Here is a 25,233-nt window from a genome sequence, read left to right on the forward strand (position 1 = left end):
TTTAGAGAATAAAATTTGGACTTGGAGTGGGAGCAAAATTACAGAGTAATTGTGTAACAGAGTAACAGAGATGGTTGTGGCTCTGAAATGAGTAAAATAGTACAAGAGTTAATTTCAAGACACACTGAATTGAGCCAAATACCAAAATAAAGTCAAATACCAGATCAATGAAGCTGTTGTAAAAAGCAGTTTTAGAGCTGTGTTGGAGTGTGTGGAAAAAAAAAAAAACATTACCTTACCCATTGGGACTTGACCTGATGGGATTAAGAGTTGGCAGTGGGAGGGGTTTTCACTCTTCTCATTGAATGGAATGGAATTTTTTACTCTTCTCATTGAATACCCGTCCCACTGCCAACCCTTTATCCCAAAAAATAGGAGATAAATTTTTTGATGGCCAGTTAATTGTCCAAATCAATGGAGCAGATTTAAGTTTTTGTGCTTGATCCATTCCTAAGACTGAACATAATCACCTCAAGTGATCAAAACGGTTCAACACAATGGGTAAGGTCATGTTTTTTCACACATTCCAACACAGTTCTAAAACTGCTTTTTACAACATCTTCATTTATCTGTTATTTAAAAAAAAAGTACAATCATGACCTACAGACTACAGAGATATTATTAAAGCTGAATTTGTGCTGAATACAAAAAAAAAAGTATTTGAAAATACTGCTTAGATTTGTTGAAATTGACAACAAAATCAGAGCATACCAAAATCATTAGAGTGCCAGAAAATACCCTCAGACCCCAGAGGGTTAAAATTAATTTAAAAATGTTTACTTCATTGAAATGAAACAACCTAATAATATCCTGGATTGAGAAAACATAAACAGGAAAGCATATGTGTAGGCAAGTTTCCGAACTTCAGTAGGAGAGAGGCTGAAATAAATGTCTGACGCAGTCATTATGTATTCTGCCAGCTGACTTTCCTGCTCCTCATTGAAAACTAAATGACGTTTCACAGACCGTACAGACAGGGATGGACAGATTGCATCTCCAGCAACCTCTTAATCTGAATTCCTTTGCAGTGGCTCTGATGGTTTGGTTGTGCAGCTTCACCTCTCTGATTGCCCTTCTAAGACATCCGGTGGATGCCAACAAAGGGGTTGGATGTCTCATGTGACGACCAACCCCGAAGAGAATGTGACAACCATCCCCAACTGAGCTGTTTTGCTAATGCTAATGCTAGCATCCACATATAAAAACTATAACTCTCCCTTCAAACTGTTTAATTGTAATAATTATTTTTTTTACAAACTCATTGTATAAAAAAACTAGAAGAGAAATACCAAAGTGTTGAATATTTACATTTTGACATGAAAAACATGAATATTCCTCTCACCGCGATGACTTTCTGCAGAAATGTCCTTGTAGGTGACCTCTGACCCCAATTCTGAACATTTTTTTCATCAGTTTATTACAGCGCCCTCTAGTGAGTGAGTTTTGATGAATGTGACAACCAACCCATGTGACAGCCAACCCCGTTCTCCTCAACTTAATGCACAAGCTCTTCTTTTAGTCTCCACACCCTTCCTTCTTGTTTTAAAGTCTTCTCTGTTGATATTTTAGCCTTGTTGTCTTCAAGTATTATTTTACTCATGGCTGAAGAAGAAGAAGAGGAAGCTCTCCATGGGCTCAACTGAACCAAAAGGGCTTAGGACTTGTTGTGGTTGTAAGACTGTTGCACAAACTAGTTTAAAAAAAACCCCAACAACCTGATTTTGCACCGAGACCAGGCATAACATTTGTTCCCAGCTGAAAGCAAACTTATCGATATGTTCAATCTTATCCAATAAATATTTCCAGAATTCCAGACATACAGTATGTCTGTTGCGTAATGTTGCCAGATGACATCACAACACTGCAATGACTTCGCAATGCACACATGCTCATGACACTACAAAGTCCAGCACTATACACTCACTGGCCACTTTAATAGGAACTTGTTCTTGATTCTAAGATCCCTGTTCTTGGCTGCAGGAGTGGAACCCAATGTGTTCTTCTGTTCTGCTGTTTCATGCTGAGATGCTTTTCTGCTCAACACGGTTGTACTGTAAAGAGTGATTATATGAGTTACTATATCCTTCCTGGCAAAAAAAACTTGAACCATGAATCTGTCCATTTTCCTCTGAACTCTCTTATCAAAAAGATGTTTGTTTACTTTCCACCCACAGAACTGCCCCTCACTCACTCACTCGATGTTTTTTGTTTTTCACACCATTCTGTATAAACTCTAGAGACTGTTGTGTGTGAAAACCCCAGGAGATCAGCAGTTCCTGAAATACTCAAATGCTCAGTCCATCTGGCTCAATAATAATCTCATCTCATTATCTGTAGCCGCTTTATCCTGTTCTACAGGGTCGCAGGCGAGCTGGAGCCTATCCCAGCTGACTGCGGGCGAGAGGCGGGGTACACCCTGGACAAGTCGCCAGGTCATCACAGGGCTGACACATAGACACAGACAACCATTCACACTCACATTCACACCTACGGTCAATTTAGAGTCACCAGTTAACCTAACCTGCATGTCTTTGGACTGTGGAGGAAACCGGAGCACCCGGAGGAAACCCACGCGGACACGGGGAGAACATGCAAACTCCACACAGAAATGCCCTTGCCGGCCATGGGGCTCAAACCCGGACCTTCTTGCTGTGAGGCGACAGCGCTAACCACTACACCACCATGCCACCCCTCAATAATAATAATAATAATAATAATAATAATTTCAATTTATATAGTGCCTTTCACAAACCCAAGGATGCTTTACACAGGGAGTTACCAAAAAAAAGCCACACTAGAAAGAGTAGTGCGAGGCAAAGGGAAAGTTTTCAAGTTAGCTTTGAAGGAAGAGAGAGTGGAACAGTCATGAAGCGATTGTGGTAACAAGTTCCAAAGTTTAGGAGCAGCAACACTGAATGATCTGCCACCCATAGATGCCAGTTTAAAATGTGGGACAGTCAGAAGTCCACAGACAGAAGATCTGAGGGAGCGGGAGGGACAGTACAAATGAATTAGCTCCCAGAGATAGGAAGGGGCGAAACTATGAAGAGCTTTATAGGTTAAAAGCAAGATTTTGTATTTAATCCAAGAAATAACTGGCAACCAATGCAGTTGTTGTAAAACAGGAGTGATGTGAGCATTGCGCTTGGTGAGTGTGAGGACTCTAGCTGCTGAGTTTTGGATGTACTGCAGGCGATTGAGCAATGTGGCAGGGAGACCATAAAAGAGAGAATTGCAATAGTCAAGACGAGAAAAAATAAACGCATTGACCAACATTTTGGCATCAGTTTCCAAGAGAAGAGGGCGGAGACATCCAATATTGTGGAGGTGAAAGAAAGCATTCTTAGTAATTAGTTTAAAATGGGGTTCAAATGTAAGGGTGGAGTCAAAGAGAACTCCAAGGTTTTTTATAACTTGGGAAGAACTAATAGACACATCATCAACATCAATAGTGAAACTAGAGAAGTTCAGAACCTGTCTTTTGGTACCTACTAATACAACCTCCGTTTTGCTAGCATTAAGTTTAAGGCAGTTCTTATACAACCATTGCTTAAGGTCAGTGATGCAAGTCCTTAGCAGCTGAACAGAGGCCATGGAAGGGGTGATAGTGATGTAGATTTGAATGTCATCAGCATAACAATGAAAGTTAAGGCCATGGTTACGAATAATCTGGCCTTTAGGAGAAATATATAATATAAAAAGAAGGGGACCAAGGACAGAACCCTGAGGCACACCTTGAGCAACAGTAACAGTGGATGATTTATGAACACCAATAGAGATGAACTGTTGCCTGTTTGCTAGATATGACTGAAATCAGGCTAAAGCTAAGCCAGTAATACCAAAAGAAGATAGTCTGGAAATGAGTCTCTCATGATGTACGGTGTCAAAGGCAGCTGTGAGGTCCAAGAGAACAAGGACATTGAGATGACCAGCATCAGTTGAGAGCAGGAGGTCATTAACAACTCTTAAGAGAGCAGATTCAGTGCTATGCAGATTGCGAAAGTCTGACTGAAAGGGTTCATAGAGATCATTACGAGCAAAGGAAGTATGAAGCTGAGAGGCTACAACTCTCTCCATTACTTTAGCTAGGAAAGGGAGATTTGAAATGGGTCTGTAATTGGACAGTGAAAGAGAATCTAGACCAGGTTTCTTTAGTATTGGTGTAACAGAAGCAATTTTGAGGGAGGTGGGAACAGTGCCTAAAGCAAAACACTGATTAATCATATGAGCAATATAAGGGGAGATAGCAGATACACAGGATTTAAGAAGTGCAATGGGTGCAGGGTCCAACAGACATGAGGAGGAGGAGTACTTAGTCATAATTTCTGATACTTGAGAAGAATCAACAGGAGAGAAAGCAGAGAGACAGCAGTCAGCTTTATGAGAAAGAGCTACTTGCGAGACAGAAGAATGAATTTCGGAATGAAAGTGTTGGTAAATACTATCAATTTTATCCTTGAAAAAATCCAAAAAAGCCTGACACTGAGCAGGGGAACTGGGAGTGGTTGAGGAAGGAGGCTGAAGGAGTTTATTTATTGTATTAAACAGAGTTTTGGGTCTATAGTTGCCATTCTTAATGATGTTAGCGTAGTAGGAGGATCGGGCAGCATTAAGAGCATCCTTATACTTTGCGATGTGTTCAGAGAAGAGTGAAAGATGAATAGTAAGGCCAGTTTTCTTATAAAGGTGTTCTAGCCGCCTTCCCTTGTTCTCAAACCAACACCCATGCCACAGTGAAAGAAAGTCACATTTTGAGATCACATTTTTTCCTATTCTGATGTTTGAACATTGTGAACATTAACTGAAGCTCTTGATTTGTATCTGCATGATTTTATTCATCAAGGGATGGACTGATTGGAAAACTGCATCAAACAGAACAGCAGGTGCATGTATGGGTGTTCCTAATAAAGTGTCCAGTGATTGTACATGCACCTCAATTTAATACAAACTGGTTGGTTGTTGTGCTTAGTCAACAGTAGATCACGTGACCAGGACATCTCTGTAAGTTAAAATCTGTGCTATGAAATTTATAACTTATCTAAAACCCCCCCAGTCTGATGTGTCCTTTTAAACACTGGCTATATTTTATTGTTGAATTTTAAACTCAGTTTGGATTCGGCTCCTGGATCGAACACTTCTTGGTGTCTTTCATATCATCTCATTATCTCTAGCCGCTTTATCCTGTTCTACAGGGTCGCAGGCAAGCTGAAGGCGGGGTACACCCTGGACAAGTTGCCAGGTCATCACAGGGCTGACACATAGACAACCATTCACGCTCACATTCACACCTATGGTCAATTTAGAGCCACCAATTAGCCTAACCTGCATGTCTTTGGACTGTGGGGGAAACCGGAGCATCCAGAGGAAACCTACGCGGACACGGGGAGAACATGCAAACTCCGCACAGAAAGACTCTCGCCGGCCATGGGGCTCGAACCATATATATATATATATATATATATATATATATATATATATATATATATATATATATATATATATACAGTCCACCAGATTTTTATCCCAGATGCTCAGATTATGGATTTTGACTTATACCTGCTGCATTACACTCCCAAGCCTCCATATGATGCAGGAAATACAAACCAAAGTGAAATTGGACCGAGAGAAGTTCCTGTAAATCTGACATGAAATCATGTGCACGCAACCCAAAATGGTCCATTTCCCAAACACTGACTACAGATGATCCAGTACCTTGTGAATCCATCAGGAGACTATCTCGACTGTAGATTATTGGCAAATTTCCCAGACTGGTTGTGCAATAGACCACAAAATGCTGCTTGGAAGGTCAAGAAAACACATGGTGAACTATTAGCACCATTAAGCGAATGTTGCACTAAAACTGTGCTCGCATGATCGACGCATTTTCACTCCAAATCAAAATGTCATTCGCTAATTTTTTTGGCAGAAGGAAGATCTATGCTTGTCTCAGTCATGGATGATGTTAATAAAAGTGGTGAATGTATCCCATAGGAGGCGCTACTGAGGTAATTATTCGTTGATAGTTATTGAATCAGCCAGCGAAAACGATGCAAAATATCGCACACTTTTCAACACTGTTTCTATGCATTCTGTAAACAGAGCATCTGGGACAAAAATCCCATGGCACGACACATACATAATGGATATAAGGGAATGTTTATTAATATGTCAGTTTGGAGAAGATATACAGTACAGGTATATCAGGTACTGTATATTACCTGGAGTTAGTTTTACTTGTCTTTTTTAAAAATCAAAGTTAAAATATGGTGTAATCTTTCCGTAAAAATAATAAACATGATGGCTTCGTAGAGGATTAAATTTCCAGAGATAATCCAGGAATGGATGAGTTTTACCTCCATGTTCTAAATATGGCTCAATGCTTTCACGGACTGAAGCATTTTCTGTAAAGTTTTCAATAATGACATTATGTAGGCTATGATAAACATCTGGATGGCATCTGGATGCATTTTTATGGACCAGTACAACCTGACTTTCCTAGTCTTCGAAAGGTAAATTTATTTTTCCTCATTAAAAAAAAACAACAACAAAAAAAACATTAGAAATCACCATTAAGGATTTATTGTCGTTCTTAAATAATTTGTTATTGGTGAATCTGGTTTAATTTTATTCTGATGGTAATCATCTAGTCATAAATGGCACCCTTACTGGGTTCATTAGCTCATTCAGCCAATAGGTGATGAGTTTATGCCATCGTGTGTTGTCCGTCATACATCCGGTGGCGTCCACATTTAACAAAAATTGCTTCTTCTCTTTCAATTCTTCACTGATTTTTATTCTTTTTGGCAGGAAGGTGGGTCTGCCTGGGGTGCATATAGCTTCTACCCAAATTTGCATAATTGCAATTAATAATAAAGATATGGAGTAATTAATCAACACCTAATGAGCAGTTTCCACACAAATCGCTTCTTCTCTCTCAATTCTTCACCGATTTTGATGCTTTCTGGCATGAATGTAGGGGTCCCTAGGGTGCATATAACTTCTACCCAGATTTGCTTAATTACAATTATTAATGAAGTTATGGACTAATGAATCCTTAATGAGCAGTTCAACAAAAAGGTCAATTCTTCACCATTTTGGATTCTTTCTGGCAAATAGGTCGGTATTCCTAGGGTGGATATTGCTTCTGTTTTAGCTTGTATATATTGTATATAGCTTGCAACATTTATTGTGCCCATAAAGTGGCCCACTTTAGATCGTTCCTTCTGGACTAGATAGGGCCAGAGTGAGCTACACTGTCACTGATGGTCTCGTTCATTCATTCGTTCAGTCTGGAGTAAGTATTCGATGCTGGTTGGAATAAATTTCTCTAGAAAGTGTGCTTAGTCATTATCACAGCTCAAGTTAAGACCTTTTGGTTCAGCCAGCTTCAGATCTTTCACCCGCTCGACCTCCTGCTAGAGATTTACTCTTTTTTCAACTGGATAAAAGCCTTTTACGATGAAACCATTCTCAATCAAGGTTCTTTACAACACGGGTTGTGATCCAGCAGAAATGAAACACTATCTGGCTCAAAAAAAAAAAAAAAAATTCTGCGGTGTATTTTATACTGTATTTATTCTCTTAACAATTTAACGACACTCAAATGCTGCCTGTGATTATAAAGGCAATACTGAGGTAAGCCAAAGTGCTCTCTCTGTCTCTTGATTGGCACTTCAAACATCTGGTCAGTTCGACTGGCTATAAATCGTGACCTATTTCACAGGACTGAAGCAAATAATTCTTCACGCTCACGCCATACATGGAAAGCTTATGCTAACATAGACAGGAGAGGACATTAACACTTCTACATGTCCTCGGACCAAGACGTCCACGACAGTGATACAATACTTAAATACAGACTTTTTGATGTTAAACATATTCACCTATATTAGACTTTGAAGAAGAGGAGGAAAAAAGAAAGAATTTACCGTACATTCACAACAAACATTTTGTACACTGAGATGTCAGGAGCGTTACAGGTCCTGTCCGAGTCGCTCGATCTCTTCGATGAGGAAGTCAATGTCCTCGAAGGTGGCGGCCGGGTTGGAGATGACCATGCGGAAGAAGTTGACTTTGTCTCCTTGCGGCTGGTAGCTCACCATGGTCGTCCCATACTCCATCATCCGAGCTTTGATCATTGGAGCAACCTGAGGAAGAAGTGTTTAACATTGAGTCAAGAGTTTCCTCAAGCAACATGGCCACCAAAGTTCATTTAAAAAAGATGCTGATTTACACTATAGGTCCTTTTCAGAGTCGGCGGATTAAGCTGAAAAATTAAAGATGAAAATCAATATCTACATACAACCTATCACTCATATGTGATAGAATTTGTCAGTGCAGGAGTGAAGCATGACAAAGCCCATACATCCAAGCCACACGTCGGCCAGCTAGGTGGGCTGCAAAACTGGAAGCTATCTGTGGACTTGAACCAGCGGCTCTGCTTCCCAGCTGAGATCGCTGCAACAAATCTCAGACCAGACCTCGTGCTTTGGTCCTCCTCACTTTGCTCAGTTTACATAACAGAGCTGCCCGTGCCCTGGGAGGATGCTGTGGAGGAGGCATATGAGTGCAAAAGCTTGAAGTATGCCGAGCTGGCAGCCGATGCTGAACAGCATGGCTGGAAGGCTAGGGTCTGCCCAGTTGAGGTCGGCTGCAGAGGTTTTGTTGGTTAGTCAACCACCAGGCTGCTTAAGGACATGGGAGTCAGAGGTCAAGCCCAACGGCAAGCCATCAAAACCCTTTCCAGTGCCGCCGAACAGGCCAGTCGGTGGCTCTGGATTAAGAGGAGAGACATCACCTGGGCCCCCAAATAACAGCTGCTCCATTAGGGTGAATAGTGAGAGTTAAAGCAGAGGGGGGCACACCTTGGATGCCAGATGTCGCCGATGAGCTCTCTGGAGGTGTTGTGGGCCTATTATTGAAACACCTAAGAAGGAGGGTGCCCACCTGATGACCCAATGAAGCTTTATTCCTCCACACTCCACCCAAATACCATTAGGACACCCACCTGGAGACCCTCAGTTTGCATGCCCGTACCCACCACCAGTGTTAGCTCAGGTAGACGCACTCTGCAAGGGACTGTACCAACTAGTCCTAAAACAGAACTGGAAATTTGCACAAATTTAGACTTGGGTTATGCAACTGCTCAAGTCTGTAATGGTTGAAATGTGTACTGTGCCTTTAAGACAGAAGATTTTGTTAGCGTGTCCTCAAGAAGCTGTATAGTACAAACAGGGCGAGTTGCAGCTCCCAGACCAACCGAGACATATTTACTTTCATATAGTAATGCTTAGTGCATTATACAGTGTGCTAGTGTTGTAGTACTTGAGACTGGTTTCAGTCTCACTTTTTGAAGGTCTCGGTTTCACCTCAGACGCAACCACATTTTGACTCAGTCTTAGACGTAGAGGGCTCAGGATTTTATTTCTAGACCAGTCAAGACCATAACTGTGGGGATTTCACTAAATTGCTTGTCTGATTTATGTGTTAACATCGTTACTGTGATTGGATGTAAAATTTCCTGGTTCAAATGCAACCAATAATGTGACTCAATGCTAATTTGAAAATTTTCTTCCTGTTAATGGATGTCATCCCTCCCCCACCTTCACACACACTGTTCTGGTTCTGGTCTTGACTCGGTCTCGCCCTGCCTTGGTCTTGACTTGATCTCAACCCCTCAAAGTTCTTGGTCTTGTCTTGGTCTCAATACACTCTGGTCTTGGTCATGACTTGGTCTCAGTTTTGGTGCTCTTGATGACACCAGTACAGTGTGCCTTCTTTATGTATGAATAGAACATTAGTAGTCATGAGACGGGCGGCACGGTGGCGTAGTGGTTAGCGCTGTCGCCTCCCAGCAAGAAGGTCCAGGTTTGAGCCCCGTGGCTGGCGAGGGCCTTTCTGTGCGGAGTTTGCATGTTCTCCCCGTGTCCGCGTGGGTTTCCTCCGGGTGCTCCGGTTTCCCCCACAGTCCAAAGACATGCAGGTTAGGTTAACTGACGACTCTAAATTGACCGTAGGTGTGAATGTGAGTGTGAATGGTTGTCTGTGTCTATGTGTCGGCCCTGTGATGACCTGGCGACTTGTCCAGGGTGTACCCCGCCTTTCGCCCATAGTCAGCTGGGATAGGCTCCAGCTTGCCTGCGACCCTGTAGAACAGGATAAAGCGGCTAGAGATAATGAGATGAGATTACTATTATTATTATTTTCCCTTTCAGCAGCGACAGTGACCATGATGAGGATGTGTGATGGATCGAGGCTGAAGTTATTGACTGCTCGTCTGGTCTTTCCATCAGAGACCAGGACAATTATGCTGATTCAGGACAGCTGCGTCTGGCATAGGAAAGAGCACGGGGCTAAATTTAGCAGCGGACATGTGTTATATCTGCAGAGAGACGTGCAGGAGTACTCCAGCTATGCCCTGGTGAAGGTAAACCATCCCTCATGGATGGCTCACGTCACTTTGTGTTTCTGGCAGCTGTTTAAACACTTCGGACTCTGGGGCTTTACTCATCTGCAGAAAAAGCCTACAGAGTCGGTGGGTTTTGTGTCTGATATGTGACTCGGATCACAGTCTGAAAAGTCCAGTCTCTGTTTTCCCCACATTGTTTTTTTCAATTTAATGAGCTCCTGCTACACTACAGTGACTAAATTATCTCTTCAAATTACAAACCACAGCTGCATGGCGAAAAGCTTCGGTTTCAGCAGATTTGATGTTCTGAAAGAGTGATTAGAAAACACTGCTCACAGTCATCTTTCAGCTTCAGTCTCGGAGAAATAATTTTTGACAAGCAACGCACAGAAACGTACTCTACTCTTTGTTCTATAAAATGTGTGTTTGGGGAATGAACAGAAGTAAAAGCACTGATGCAAAAAAAGATGACATTTCTGATTGTAGTTCATTTGGTTCCATATTCACTTCATCAAAACATATCATGTAGGCTCTGTAAACGACATCATGTATAACTATTATTAATATTCTGTCTGCATTAACTGGAGCAATTATGTGCTCTGATTGGCTACTCTACTTATAGAATATCAGCTCATATACCGGTACCGTGAGTAGAGAAAAAAATGGCGGAGCGTGTTGCTGAACCAACCGAGGATGAAATAAAAACTCTACTCGAAAACAAACCCCCAAAAAATAAAAAAAAGCAACAAAATATGGAATTAAAGTATTTGATGGTAAGGATGTATCTTTTTAAAAATTATTTTTCAAGAATTATTATTATTATTGCATTTTTCACAAACTGCTCCTGTCATTTTGCCAGTTTGTATACATTCTAAGTGGAAATGATTTTGTCAGATGTTTTGTATAAAGTTTTTATTTATCGAATTTGCAAAATATAAAAATAAAAATGCTCTGTTTCTCAAAATCCAGTGAATATGGATAGAATAAAACAGTTATTCCACTCAATCTCATTGTACATGGATTATAGTCAACTTGGTGCTACGTGCCTCGTCAGCTATCAACTCACATACGACTCGATTTCATAGAATAACTGTTAAATAAACAAAATGTACAAAATGTCGTTCAGTAATGAATTAAAAACTGTGCTCGCTGCCAAGTTATTGTGGTGAAAGAAGAATAAAGTCTTCAGGGTATTCTGTTGTAGTTAAATAACTTCAGTGTAACATGAAAAACAACATCAATCTGTTTGTGTTTCTTCTTCTTGTCAATATTGTCTTTATTATCTCATCTCATTATCTCTAGCCGCTTTATCCTTCTACAGGGTCGCAGGCAAGCTGGAGCCTATCCCAGCTGACTACGGGCGAAAGGCGGGGTACACCCTGAACAAGTCGCCAGGTCATCACAGGGCTGACACATAGACAACCATTCACACCTACGGTCAATTTAGAGTCACCAGTTAACCTAACCTGCATGTCTTTGGACTGTGGGGGAAACCGGAGCACCCGGAGGAAACCCACGCGGACACGGGGAGAACATGCAAACTCCACACAGAAGGGCCCTCGCCAGCCCCGGGGCTCGAACCCAGGACCTTCTTGCTGTGAGGCGACAGCGCTAACCACTACACCACCGTGCCGCCTTTATTTTATACATTTTATACAATCAAAAACTACGATGATTAATTTGTGTTGCTTTTTCTTCATCTCGTCCTCTTCATCATCATCTTCTTCTTCTTCTTCTTCTTCTTCATTATCATCTTCTTGTTCATTATCTTCTTGTTTGTCTTTTTCATCATCATCATCATCATTTTTTTCTTCCTCTTCTTTTTTGTTTTCTTCTTTGTCTTCATCATCTTTTTCTTATTCTTCTTCTTCATCTTCTTTGTCTTCATCAGCTTCTTGTTTGTCTTTTTCATTGTCTTCATCATCTTCATCTTTTCTTCTTCTTCGTCATGATCATCATCTTTGTCTTCTTCTTTGCCTTCATTTTTTGTCTTCTTCTTCATCTTCATGTTCTTCATCTTCATTTTCTTTGTCTTCTTCATCAGCTTCTTCTTCCCCTTCTTTTCCTCCACAACTTCATTTTCTTATTCTCTTTGTTTTCTTCTTCATCTTCATTTTCTTCTCCTTTGTCTTCTTCCGCAGCTGCTTCTTTGTCTTTTTCTTTGCCTTCATTATCTTCTGTCTTTTCTTCTTCTTCATCATCATCTTCTTCGTCTTCTTCTTCTTCATCTTCATTTTCTTTGTCTTTTTCTTTGCCTTCTTCATCTTTAGTTTCTTTGTCTTCTTCTTCCAGCATATGCCATTCCTCAAAATCTCAAAGTGCTTTACTTATAATTGTGTCAGTTACATTAAGAAACCTGTGTATTTTCTACCTCACTGTACTTTCCTTCTGCTGGTTTTTGGATAAAGGTTTTTAGTTCTCTCTTTTTTACTGTATACCTTTCATCTTACTCTTTATGACATTGACTGGCCTGTTCCAAACAATATCTCACTATACCTGTCCAGTTAAAATCTTATCTAAACCATATTAATAATGAAGTATAAATACAGTGCAACAAGATACAGTGGTGCTTGGAAGTTTGTGAACCCTTTAGAATGTTCTATATTTCTGCATAAATATGACCTAAAACATCATCAGATTTTCACACAAGTCCTAAAAGTAGATAAAGAGAACCCAGTTAAATAAATGAGACAAAAATATTATACTTGGTCATTTATTTATTGAGGAAAATGATCCAATATTACATATCTGTGAGCGGCAAAAGTATGTGAACCTCTAGGATTAGCAGTTAATTTGAAGGTGAAATTAGAGTCAGGTGTTTTCAATCAATGGGATGACAATCAGGTGTGAGTGGGCACCCTGTTTTATTTAAAGAACAGGGATCTGTCAAAGTCTGATCTTCACAACACATGTTTGTGGAAGTGTATCATGGCACGAACAAAGGAGATTTCTGAGGACCTCAGAAAAAGCGTTGTTGATGCTCATCAGGCTGGAAAAGGTTACAAAACCATCTCTAAAGAGTTTGGACTCCACCAATCCACAGTCAGACAGATTGTGTACAAATGGAGGAACTTCAAGACCATTGCTACCTTATCCCGTCTGTGAAACATGGTGGTGGTAGTATCATGGTTTGGACCTGTTTTGCTGCATCTGGGCCAGGACGGCTTGCCATCATTGATGGAACAATGAATTCTGAATTATACCAGCAAATTCTAAAGGAAAATGTCAGGACATCTGTCCAGGAACTGAATCTCAAGAGAAGGTGGGTCATGCAGCAAGACAACGACCCTAAGCACATGAGTTGTTCTACCAAAGAATGGTTAAAGAAGAATAAAGTTAATGTTTTGGAATTGCCAAGTCAAAGTCCTGACCTTAATCCAATCGAAATGTTGTGGAAGGACCTGAAGCGAGCAGTTCATGTGAGGAAACCCACCAACATCCCAGAGTTGAAGCTGTTCTGTATGGAGGAATGGGCTAAAATTCCTCCAAGCCGGTGTGCAGGACTGATCAACAGTTACTGGAAACATTTAGTTGCAGTTATTGCTGCACAAGGGGGTCACACCAGATACTGAAAGCAAAGGTTTACATACTTTTGCCACTCACAGATATGTAATATTGGATCATTTTCCTCAGTAAATAAATGACCAAGTATAATATTTTTGTCTCATTTGTTTAACTGAGTTCTCTTTATCTACTTTTAGGACTTGTGTGAAAATCTGATGATGTTTTAGGTCATATTTATGCAGAAATATAAAAAATTTTTAAAGGGTTCACAAACTTTCAAGCACCACTGTAAAAGTCCCATGAATTCACCAATTTAATCGAGTACCTTTGAAAAGTTTGATTTCTGTGGAATTAAGCCACAGTTCAGGGATGACACTGATATCATAGAACCAGCAGAACTGGATGGTGACGTCTCCAATGCTGACGAGTCTACTCCTTAATCCTTTTACTAATCGGTACACCTCAGATACACATAAAATCACTGCAGAAATGTAAATCCGGTCACCTGGTTCTCATAGAAAGCACTCTACAGGAACTGCATACAAGCTGTACATAATTTTTGAGGAAGAATTTCCTTCTGACAGAGCGACAGATGGACGGCTGGACGGACTGATAGCAAAAGTAAAATTGCAGAAAAGCCAGAAAATGGGCCTTGAGTCATTGAACATGATCATTTAAGTAAGTAACTTATGTGTATGAGAATCAGGAAGGAAGCTATTAAAGAAAAAACAAAACAAAAAAAACTATCAGACATTTGACCTTGCACCATCCTGCTCTCAGCCAATCAGAATACACCGTACTGCTCTTAGCCAATCAGACCACACTGTACTGCTCTCAGCCAATCAGAGCACACCGTACTGCTCTCAGCCAATCAGAACACACCGTACTGCTCTCACCCATTTCAGAACACACTGTAGTCATAGATTTACATAGAAGACTAGATTCCTCACTGCGTATTCCAGAACGTCCGCACAGGGCGGCCATCTTACCACAGACAAGGGGTATGAAGACTTACGCAAGCACAGCACAGCCCAGCACTCACATTATGATTTACAGGAAATCAAAGTACTGACTTTGATGACAAGATGATGTGTGTGTCTGTGTGTGTTTTAATTGTAGATGTTTATATTAGTATGTTTAGTTTTATTTTAACTGCACATTGGAGCCTAGTCAAATGAAATTTCAATCTTCTGTGCTAACATATATTGACTTTGACATGATAATCAGCTTTGAATGTTCTTTTTGTAAATGTAAAGATATCTTTTTATCCTTGGAAATATAACCACATGTGATTAATTAAATGCTTTTTTTGTCACAAACTACCGTGAGTCGCTGTCACTGTTTTATACTATTACTTACTCGGGCAGTGCATTTGTTATTATGCTATGATGTGAGTTTACATTTGTTATTATGCTATGATGTGAGTTTACATTTGTTATTATGCTATGATGTGAGTGCATTAGGTTTTTGAGGTGGATGAAGTATTTCTGAAGTTTCAGAAGTGAGTAAGCTGTTTATTTAACTTTAGCTTCCCCTACGGCCCTATCACATGTAAAAATATTTTCACTAAAAATTGGAAATAAATTGTATGGTTATTTGTCCTAAGGCCGCAGTTATCCATAAGTATGCAGTGTTAGGCTTCTCACAGCATAGGAATTTCAGCATGCATCCTGTCTTACAGTCTGGAGTATACTGAAATATTTTCGCCAAGCTATGCATATTTTTTTAAAGCATAAAATGATTATTCATCATTAATATCATAAATACATACTTCTGTTTGTTTTTTTATTATATAACAAACCAAACCGTTTGAATATCGATTGAAATTTGAGGAAGTTACGGTCATCTGAAAAGTACATATCACTACCAACACAATGTAATGGGTAAGCCAGCTGCCTGAGGTAAGATGGCCGCCATGTGCGGATGTTCAACTTCGTTGATGGGCAACGGGGACGAGGGATCTAGTCTTCTATGTAAATCTATGACTGTACTGCTCTCAGTCATTTCAGAACACACCGTCCTGCTCTCAGCCAATCAAAACACACTGTCCTGCTCTCAGCCAATCAGAACACACCATACTGCTCTCAGCCAATCAGAACACACTGTACTGCTCTCACCCATTTCAGAACACACCGTACTGCTCTCAGCCATTTCAGAACACACCGTCCTGCTCTCAGCCAATCAAAACACACTGTCCTGCTCTCAGCCAATCAGAACACACCATACTGCTCTCAGCCAATCAGAACACACTGTAATGCTCTCACCCATTTCAGAACACACCGTCCTGCTCTCAGCCAATCAAAACACACTGTCCTGCTCTCAGCCAATCAGAACACACCATACTGCTCTCAGCCAATCAGAACACACTGTACTGCTCTCACCCATTTCAGAACACACCGTACTGCTCTCAGCCATTTCAGAACACACCATCCTGCTCTCAGCCAATCAGAACACACCATCCTGCTCTCAGCCAATCAGAAGGCAAGGCAAGGCAAGTTTATTTATATAGCACATTTCATACACAGTGGCAGTTCAATGTGCTTTACAGAAGTAAAAGCAGAACAGTGAACAATAGAAAATAAAATTACATAAAATAATTGGGGAAGAAAAATAATAAGAATTAAACAATAGTAGAAATAAAATAATAAAATGAAATAAAAGTTCAAAAAAGGAATCAGCCTCGAGATTAATTATTATTATGGGTTTAACTCATAAAGCGCACTCTTCCCGTGGCTCTTCCACGAGGATCACCAAAAATCGTCCCGCAGACAAAATCTACGAGGGTCACCAAATAAAATCGTCCCGCAGACAAAATCTACGAGGATCACATAAAGCGCGCTCTTCCTGTGGCTCTTCCACGAGCACACCGTCCTGCTCTCAGCCAATCAGAACACACTGTACTGCTCTCACTCATTTCAGAACACACCGTACTGCTCTCCATATGCTGCTCTCAGCCATTTCAGAACACACCGTCCTGCTCTCAGCCAATCAGAACACACCGTCCTGCTCTCAGCCAATCAGAACACACTGTACTGATCTCAGCCAATCAGAACACACCGTACTGCATGATTGTTACACTCTTACATTCTTACAGCATGATGACATAGTGGGTGCTGCCTCTATATAAAGCAGTAGCCACAAAAACCTTGACCTTGACTGGATGACCCCCAAAACGTTGGAAGTTCTATTTGAGATCAATGCCCATCTATCCTGAAAGTTTCATGAAGATTGGTCCAGCTGTTTTCCTGTAACATCATTAACAAACAAACAAACAAACCCCACCAAAAACAATACCTCGCCCACTGGTGGACTCTGTCCCGGGTGAGGTAATTAGGAATCTTTATTCAGAAGACCTACATCATACAATATGATTTTCAGTAGGGCGCTTGAAAAATTGAAAAAAATATATATATAATCATTAAAAACTACACTTAAGTAAACATCCATCCATCATCTGTAGCCACTTATCCCTGTCCTACAGGGTCGCAGGCAAGCCGGAGCCTATCCCAGCTGACTATGGGCAAGAAGCGGGGTACACCCTGGACAAGTCGCCAGATTATCACAGGGCTGACACATAGACACAGACACTTAAGTAAACAGTAAGTCATTAATAAATAATGTGATAAAAAAGAACATGATAATGACAAAAAATAAAAATCATGTCTATAAAATAATAAAGGAACATTTGACTGAGCTTTTGAAGGAACTTTTCACCGCTCTTTTAAATGTCTTAATAGTTGACAGCGATTGGATGTGAATCCGGTAAAGAGTTCCAGCTGTATAAACACGAGATTTGAGATCTGAACAGACCCCAGTTCGTGTTGGATTGAACTGTTGTCAGTGTATTTTAATTGCATGTACTGTACTTATCGAAATCTGCGCCTTTAGAGAAACTTGATGTATCTTCAGATCCTTTGTTCTACATGTAGACACAGCAATGGAGTTCTCTTCAGTGAGATAGGTCCAACCACGTGAGTTCTTTGAGTGTGTCAGTAGAGGAGGACCACAGGGATCGATTCAGGATTAATTTGGCTGCTTTGTTATGCAGAACTTGGAACAAATTCATGAATGTTTTATTGTCCTTGTCACTCCAGAATCAAATAGAGGGACTGTTAATGTCATCACTTAGAGTTTCCTTGCAAACAACAAGGCAACAGATGTTTTATCCACTTTAAACCTCCAAGCCATTGTGCAACCTTTGAGTGTAGCATTTCAACATGATCGTGCCAAATGAGATGTTGGTTGGTTAATGACTATACTGAGATATTTGAACTCTGTAGTGTTCTCAAGTTCATCTTGTTCCACCAATAGCTGCACATCTTGAAAGTTCTTCAACTTCTTCTATTGATAATCATGAATTTAGATTATTTATTTAACATTCAAACTAAATTTATGATTCTGTAACCAGTGTTGTAGTCGATTCACTAAACCTTGAGTCTGAGTTCAGTCTCGAGTCCCCAGTGCTCAAGTCCGAGTCTCATCTCATCTCATCTCATTATCTCTAGCCGCTTTATCCTTCTACAGGGTCGCAGGCAAGCTGGAGCCTATCCCAGCTGACTACGGGCGAAAGGCGGGGTACACCCTGGACAAGTCGCCAGGTCACAAGTCCGAGTCATTAAAGAAAATTTCAAGTCCAGTCCAAGTCGAGTCCGAGAACAAGACTCCACCCGCACCATTTGACGGTGGCTGTTGCTGCCTTTATGTGAAAGCATCTCTGCTACTGTGTTGGACTAACGTTCCTGCTCGACTGCCCTGTTTTAGTTAACAGGCTACAGATTAAAAGCTAGTTCATCGCTCAGCAAGCTCCGCCCACTATCAACAGGGCAAATAACATGAGAGAGGGTTAACACTAGCTAGTTCATTGCTCAGCAAGCCCCGCCCACTATCAATAGAGCAATGAACATAGCGTGTCACTTCCTTCTCTGGGTGGAGTCTTACCAAATGACGATTGAAGTTCGAGGTTGTCCCCGTCGTCTCCTCGATAGTTCTTCTACATATGGAACACATAGCAGTGCATTTTTTCCCACTGCACGAGAAGTCTGTATAAGCAAAGCGGACAATCCTAGGGGCGTCTCTCCAGGCATTTTAGCACCATTAACGTTAGTTTGTTCCTGAACATGACGTTTGAATGGGTGAATGTACATTCTCTTACATGAAATTAGTATAAAAATGAATGTAGAAATGTATAAATATCTTATGCCAAATTACTATGGCATGTTACAAAAATAAAGGAAAGAATCAGAGTCCTCGTCTCCAATTTACGAGTCTGAATGCAGTTAATGTATGAGTCCGAGTCATCAGTGCTCAAGTCCAAGTCAAATCACGAGTCCTTATAATTAGGGCACAAGTCGGACTCGAGTACTACAAGCCTGTCTGTACCCTTATCAAAAAGAAGTATACTTCAAGTTCATTTTATGAAGTATACTTAAGTAAAGTTAAGGTATATTTCCTTAAGTGTACTTTTGTGTACCAAGTATACTGATATCAATGTACCGTACTTACAGTATACTTGTAAGTAAACTAATCTAATACTTCTTGGGAATAAATTGGCCCACTTTTAGTTTATAAAAAGTATACTTTAAGTCTAAGAGAAGTAAACTCTGAGTATACAACTAGTATTTTTTATTTTGTACTGCAAGTAAACCACAAGTAAACTTATGTACTAATAGTTTACTAGTTCTATACTTGTAGTCCACTCTTTAGTTTACAAAAGCATACTTCATAGTGTACTGGACATATACTATGAGTTTACTTGTTTTATACTTCTAGTCCACTTTTTAGTTTACTAAAGTATACTGGAAATATATTATTGGTTTACTTGTTACACACGTCTAGTCCACTTTTTAGTTTATAAAAGTATACTTTATATCATATTGGAAATATACTATTAGCTCCTGGTTACTTACATCTAGTCCACTTTTTAGTTTTGAAGTATACTGCAGTCACCCTTCTAGGTATACTATTAGTTTTCTAGTCCTAACCCTTACCTCATGCATACTATCAGTAGACAACTTAAGTGTTTTGTACCTTAAGTTACAATGAAGTTATAAAGGTAAGAATTCACAAAATAACAGCAGATGCTCAGGATTAAGAACATATTCATTTTCTTTAAAAATCATAATTTACTACAGGGTGAGTACACTTAAACATAAGCCACAAATATTTAAATACTTTATTACACTTTTGTTTAGTATATCTTGATCAAAAGTTTAAGGATAAGCTTAATACGAGGGTAAGTCAAAAATTTCCAAGACAGATGTTATAATTTCAAAAGGTATGAAAGACATTACCCAGAATTCTACAAAGAAGGAATTCTCCGATAGAAACATCGCTTGCAGAAGTGTTTAGACTTAGATGGAGGATATGTAGAGAAATAGCTTTGTTATTTTAATAAATAAAGATTTTCAATTTGTCTTAGAACTTTTTGACTTACTCTCATAGACTTTTCTACATACTTTTCAGTAGAAGCCAAGTATACTTATGTATAACTTTATTAAGTATATCTCTGATAAGTAAATAAAAAGTAAACTGAAAGCATACTCTCTTATTTTTAGTTTAAAAGAAGTATACTAGAAGCACACTTGAATAAGCTTCTTTTTTGTAAGGGGTGGCCTTTTACTGCTCTGAGATTTCACCTGTTAATCTGCAATGCAAGCTTAACCAGGATCTCCGATCAGTTTCTTCATGGATCCCTTTACAAAAAAGAAATTTATTCAAGTGTGTTTCTTCAAGAATTCAAGAAGTATTAGATTAGTTTACTTACAAGTATACTGTAAGTACATTGATGTCAGTATACTTGATACACAAAAGTATACTTAAGGAAATATACTTTAAATTTACTTAAGTATACTTAATAAAATGAACTTGAAGTATATGTCTTTTTGATAAGGGATGTCATCAGCAAACATCGTCATCTTGGAAAACTGGAGAGTGGACTCAATCCCATTGATGCAAATTAAAAAGAATAATGGGCCAAGAATACGACCCTGTGGTACTCCAGTAGACAATTCAGTATAAACACCATCCTCAAACATTCAGTCAATTCAATGAGATATCACGACAACAAGAATCTCGGATGGACGACCCAAAGACATAAAAATAAACCCTGGAGATGTGTTAAGTCTCTGATTTAGTGATCAGACCTTGAGTTTCCTTCCTTTTTTAATTCCCCTTTTCCTTTAAACTCACCTTGTGGAGACGCTTCATCTTTTCCACTTTGTCTTCCAGGTAGCGCAGGCCAGGCGGAAGGTACCAGAAACACACGTTGGTGTGTTGAGGCTGTTCACACACACACACACACACACACACACACACACACACACACACACACACACACACACACACATAAAACATGAAGACCAATTCATCATTTCAACAATAAAGCACCCTCCAACCCCCCACCACCACCACCACTCCATGAAGCGTGAAGCTCATTGAGATGCAGGCGTGTGGAGGCTGAGGTGGTGTGATTAGCCTCGCCACTCACTGGCTGCTTCGTAATGAGAATAATTGTCGCTGTCACTTTTGGAGCTGCTGTGTAATCTGTTCAATCAAAAGACCAATTCATGCACAGACAATAAGGCTGGTTGTTCGGGATGGGGGGAGGGTGTGTGTGTGTGTGTGTGTGTGTGTGTGTGTGTGTGTGTGTGTGTGTGTGTTATGGAGCAGGTAGCTCACACAGAGACATTAAACTCCATTAAGGCACTCAGCCCCACTGTGTGTCTCCAGAGGGCAGCTGTGGTAAGAGGCAGCCATTACACACGACTCTGTTATTACTGCACACGGCCCGTTTCTCACAGCTGACCACACTTTAGGATTTATTCAGCATCTCTGAGCACTGAATACGCTCCGTCAGCTTCAGGGCCTTTGTAAAAAAAAAAAACGGCTAATTTAAAATAAAAACATTGGCTTTCCTTTCTCATGCCCTGCTCAGGTTCTGTCAGGGTGATAAAGCTCATGGAGACCGTGGACCTGGGAAGAGGCCATGCTGCCAACACGCAGCAGTTCCATGTGGATGAGCCTGACCTGTTTCCCTGCGGTCTGGGAGGGGACGCTCTCACAATCAGCACTGACAACACGCTCAACCACGTTATAGCAATACTGCTGAGAGTCATGCTCATCTCCTCTGGGGATTGCAGGGTTTGTTTGTTTGTTTGTTTCAGAAAGCCATCAGAGGGGAGTGAAGTACACTGTAACGGAGGTAAATGAGGAATATTTACAGTATATCAATAGAAGAACTTACCTTTCCATCAAACACCATCTTGTACCCTTCTCTGTCCTTGATCTTGTTGTAGAGATATTCAGACAACTCCAGACATTTATCTATCTGAGCCTCGAAGCCAATAGTGCCCTGGGTGGGGGGATACAGAGAGAGAGAGAGAGAGATAAAAACAAAAAAATGAAGAAAGAAAAATGCAAACAAATAGAAAGGAGGGAAAGAAAAATAGAAAGAAATGGAAAAGAATACAATAAGGCAAACAAACAAACAAGCAAACAAATACATATAAAGGAAGGAAAATTGAAAGAAATGGAAAATAATAGAATGAGATAAACAAACAAAAACAAATGAAAGAAAGAAAATAAGAAAATAAAAGAAAAAACAAATAAATAAATAGAGAGGAAGAAAGGAAAATAGAAAGAATGAAAACAATGAGACAAGCAAACAAATAAATGGAAAAAAGAAAGAAGAATGGAAGGAAAGAAGGAAAATAGAAAGAATGGAAAAGAATACAATGAGATAACCAAACAAATAAACAAACAAAATAAATAAAGAACGGAAAAAGAAAGAAAGAAAGAAAGAAAGAAAGAAAGAAAGAAAGAAAGAAAGAAAGAAAATTAAAAAAACACAAATGCATCAATAGAAAGGAAGGAAAATAGAAAGAAGTGGAAAAGAATACAGTGAGATGAAGAAACAAACAAATCATAAAATAATAAGATAAAGAAAGGAAAAAGAAAGAAAATAAAAGGAAAAAACAAACAAATAGAAAGGAAGGAAGGAAAATAGAAAGAAATGGAAAAGAATACAATGAGACAAACAATCAAATAAGTAAAGAAAGAAAGAAAGAAAGAAAGAAAGAAAGAAAGAAAGAAAGAAAATAAACCCCCCACAAACAAACAAATAAATAAATAGAAATGAAGAAAGGAAAATAGAAAGAAATGAAAACAATGAAACAAACAAAAACAAATAATGAAAAAGAAAAGAAGGAAGGAAGGAAGGAAGGAAGGAAGGAAGGAAGGAAGGAAGGAAGGAAAATAGAAAGAAATGGAAAAGAATACAATGAGACAATGAGACAAGCAAACAAATAAATAAACAAACAAAATAAATAAATTAAGAAAGAAAGACAGAAAATAAAAAAACACAAATACATCAGTAGAAAGGAAGGAAGGAAAATAGAAAGTAGTGGAAAAGAATACAGTGAGACAAACAAACAAACAAACAAACAATAAAGAAAGTAAGAATAAACAATGAAATAAATGAAAAAAGAAACAATACAAACAAATAAATAGAAAGAAATGAATAAGTAAATTATAAGACAAACAAATAAACAAATAAATAAAATAAGAAAAAAGAAAGAAATATTCTATGAATAAGTTTTCATTCACTGGTTCTACATAAATCAATTCATTTTCACACTGATTAGAGCATTATTTAACTTGTGTTAGCTTTAAAACACACACACACACACACACACACACTACAGTTTGTTATCGGAACTATAGACAGGCACAGAGTCTGGCTGTGTGTCTGAGTGATGGTGAGTAAACTGTAAGCTCTTTCCATTCTTTTATTATTTAAACCTATAGAATTAATTTGCAGTATACTGATAAAACCTACAGTAACTGGGGGGTCGACCTCATTTTAACCTTCCTCAGGAGGAAACTCTCTCCCTGGTTAAATCCTGCTCTGTGTGTGTGTGTGTGTGTGTTTACCTTCGCTCTCCACATGAGCCACAGTTTGAAGATGTCAACGTGGCGCCCACACTGCAGAGCCTTGTCCCCGGTGTCATAGCTCAGATCGTAGTGTTTGTCCTGCTGGAACAAGTAACACGCCTGCATCTGGTTACAGCTCTGCATCAAACCCTGTGACACACAGGGACAGTAACCCAGCCAGATGAGACACACTCATTCACGAAGGAGAGAGGGGACATGTTTTCATGAGGTTTGGTTTCACCAGGCCTCCCACCTCACCTCCTCTCTGACGAGCAGCGCCGAGCACTGCAGGGGCACGGCCATCATCTTATGGGGGTTCCACGTCATGGAGTTCGCCCTGAAAGTGTTCACACACTCACATCAGAGCAAAACACCAAGAGAACAATCGACTAGCTGTGGATCACAAAGGGGTGTCCAATACCACAGGATGATTATTCATAATAAAACACACTTCAGTTCGATTCACTCAGATTTCAAATCAGTTTTATTTTATATTTGGTAAGGATTCAGTATTTCAGATAAAATCACAGCTAAGAGAGATTTATCTCTGAGTGACTCAGGAGAGGAAGAGAAAGACCATAGAAATATTAAACATGATGATGTTTTTGACAAAAAAAAATCCTTGATTTGAAAGTAATTTCAGTCTGAACAGGAGTATGTTCTTTCCCCGGAGCTGTGTGTGTTCAGATCTCATGCAGGTTAACTTTCATTTTTATTGTGTGTTTTGCTTTTTTTAATTATGTGTGTGTCATACTAAACTAAATTTCCTTCAAGTTCAATAATCTATCTATCTATCTATCTATCTATCTATCTATCTATCTATCTATCTATCTATCTATCTATCTATCTATCTATCTATCTATCTATCTATCTATCTATCTATCTATCTATTCATCCATCCATCCATCCATTTATCTATACATCTTTCCATTTATCCATCCATCCATCCATCCATCCATGCAGCAATCTATCCATCCATTGATCTATCTATCATCTATCGATCTATCTGCCCATCCATTCATCCATCCACCCATTGAACTATCTATTCATCTATCAATCCATCCATCCATTGATCTATCCATCCATCGATCTATCTGTCCATCCATCGATCCATCAAACCATCCATCTATCCATCCACCAATCCATCCGTCCGTCCGTCCGTCCGTCTGTCTGTCAAGTTTTACAAATTTCAGTCACCTATTTTATTTTTCTTTGGCCTCCCAACCTGATTCTTGTTCTCTAGTCCATTTCCTTTTCATTATCCATTTTATTTTTAAAAGTAAAACCAAATATACACCTTTGAAAACATTATGATATTACTTGGGGCCTAATGGGGAACCAAAAAACCCGACCGACCGACCTACCTACCTAACTAACTAACTAACTAACTA

The 25,233-nt window shown here is 39.5% G+C and overlaps 1 protein-coding gene across 1 annotated transcript in view; it reads right to left on the reverse strand.

Annotated features, from left to right (window-relative positions):
• Positions 1–7,973: 7,973 nt before the first annotated feature.
• The window catches only part of gad2 (glutamate decarboxylase 2), a 60,901-nt gene continuing 43,641 nt past the window's right edge, over positions 7,974–25,233 (reverse strand). The window contains exons 12-16 of the mRNA XM_060920739.1: positions 24,101–24,179; positions 23,843–23,992; positions 22,155–22,262; positions 21,101–21,190; positions 7,974–8,147 (exon numbers count right to left, since the gene is read on the reverse strand). Coding sequence (XP_060776722.1) covers positions 7,974–8,147; positions 21,101–21,190; positions 22,155–22,262; positions 23,843–23,992; positions 24,101–24,179 — 601 coding nt within the window. The remainder of the gene's footprint in view (positions 8,148–21,100; positions 21,191–22,154; positions 22,263–23,842; positions 23,993–24,100; positions 24,180–25,233) is intronic.

Source organism: Neoarius graeffei, chromosome 5 (genome assembly GCF_027579695.1).
Source record: "Neoarius graeffei isolate fNeoGra1 chromosome 5, fNeoGra1.pri, whole genome shotgun sequence".
Taxonomy (NCBI): domain Eukaryota; kingdom Metazoa; phylum Chordata; class Actinopteri; order Siluriformes; family Ariidae; genus Neoarius; species Neoarius graeffei.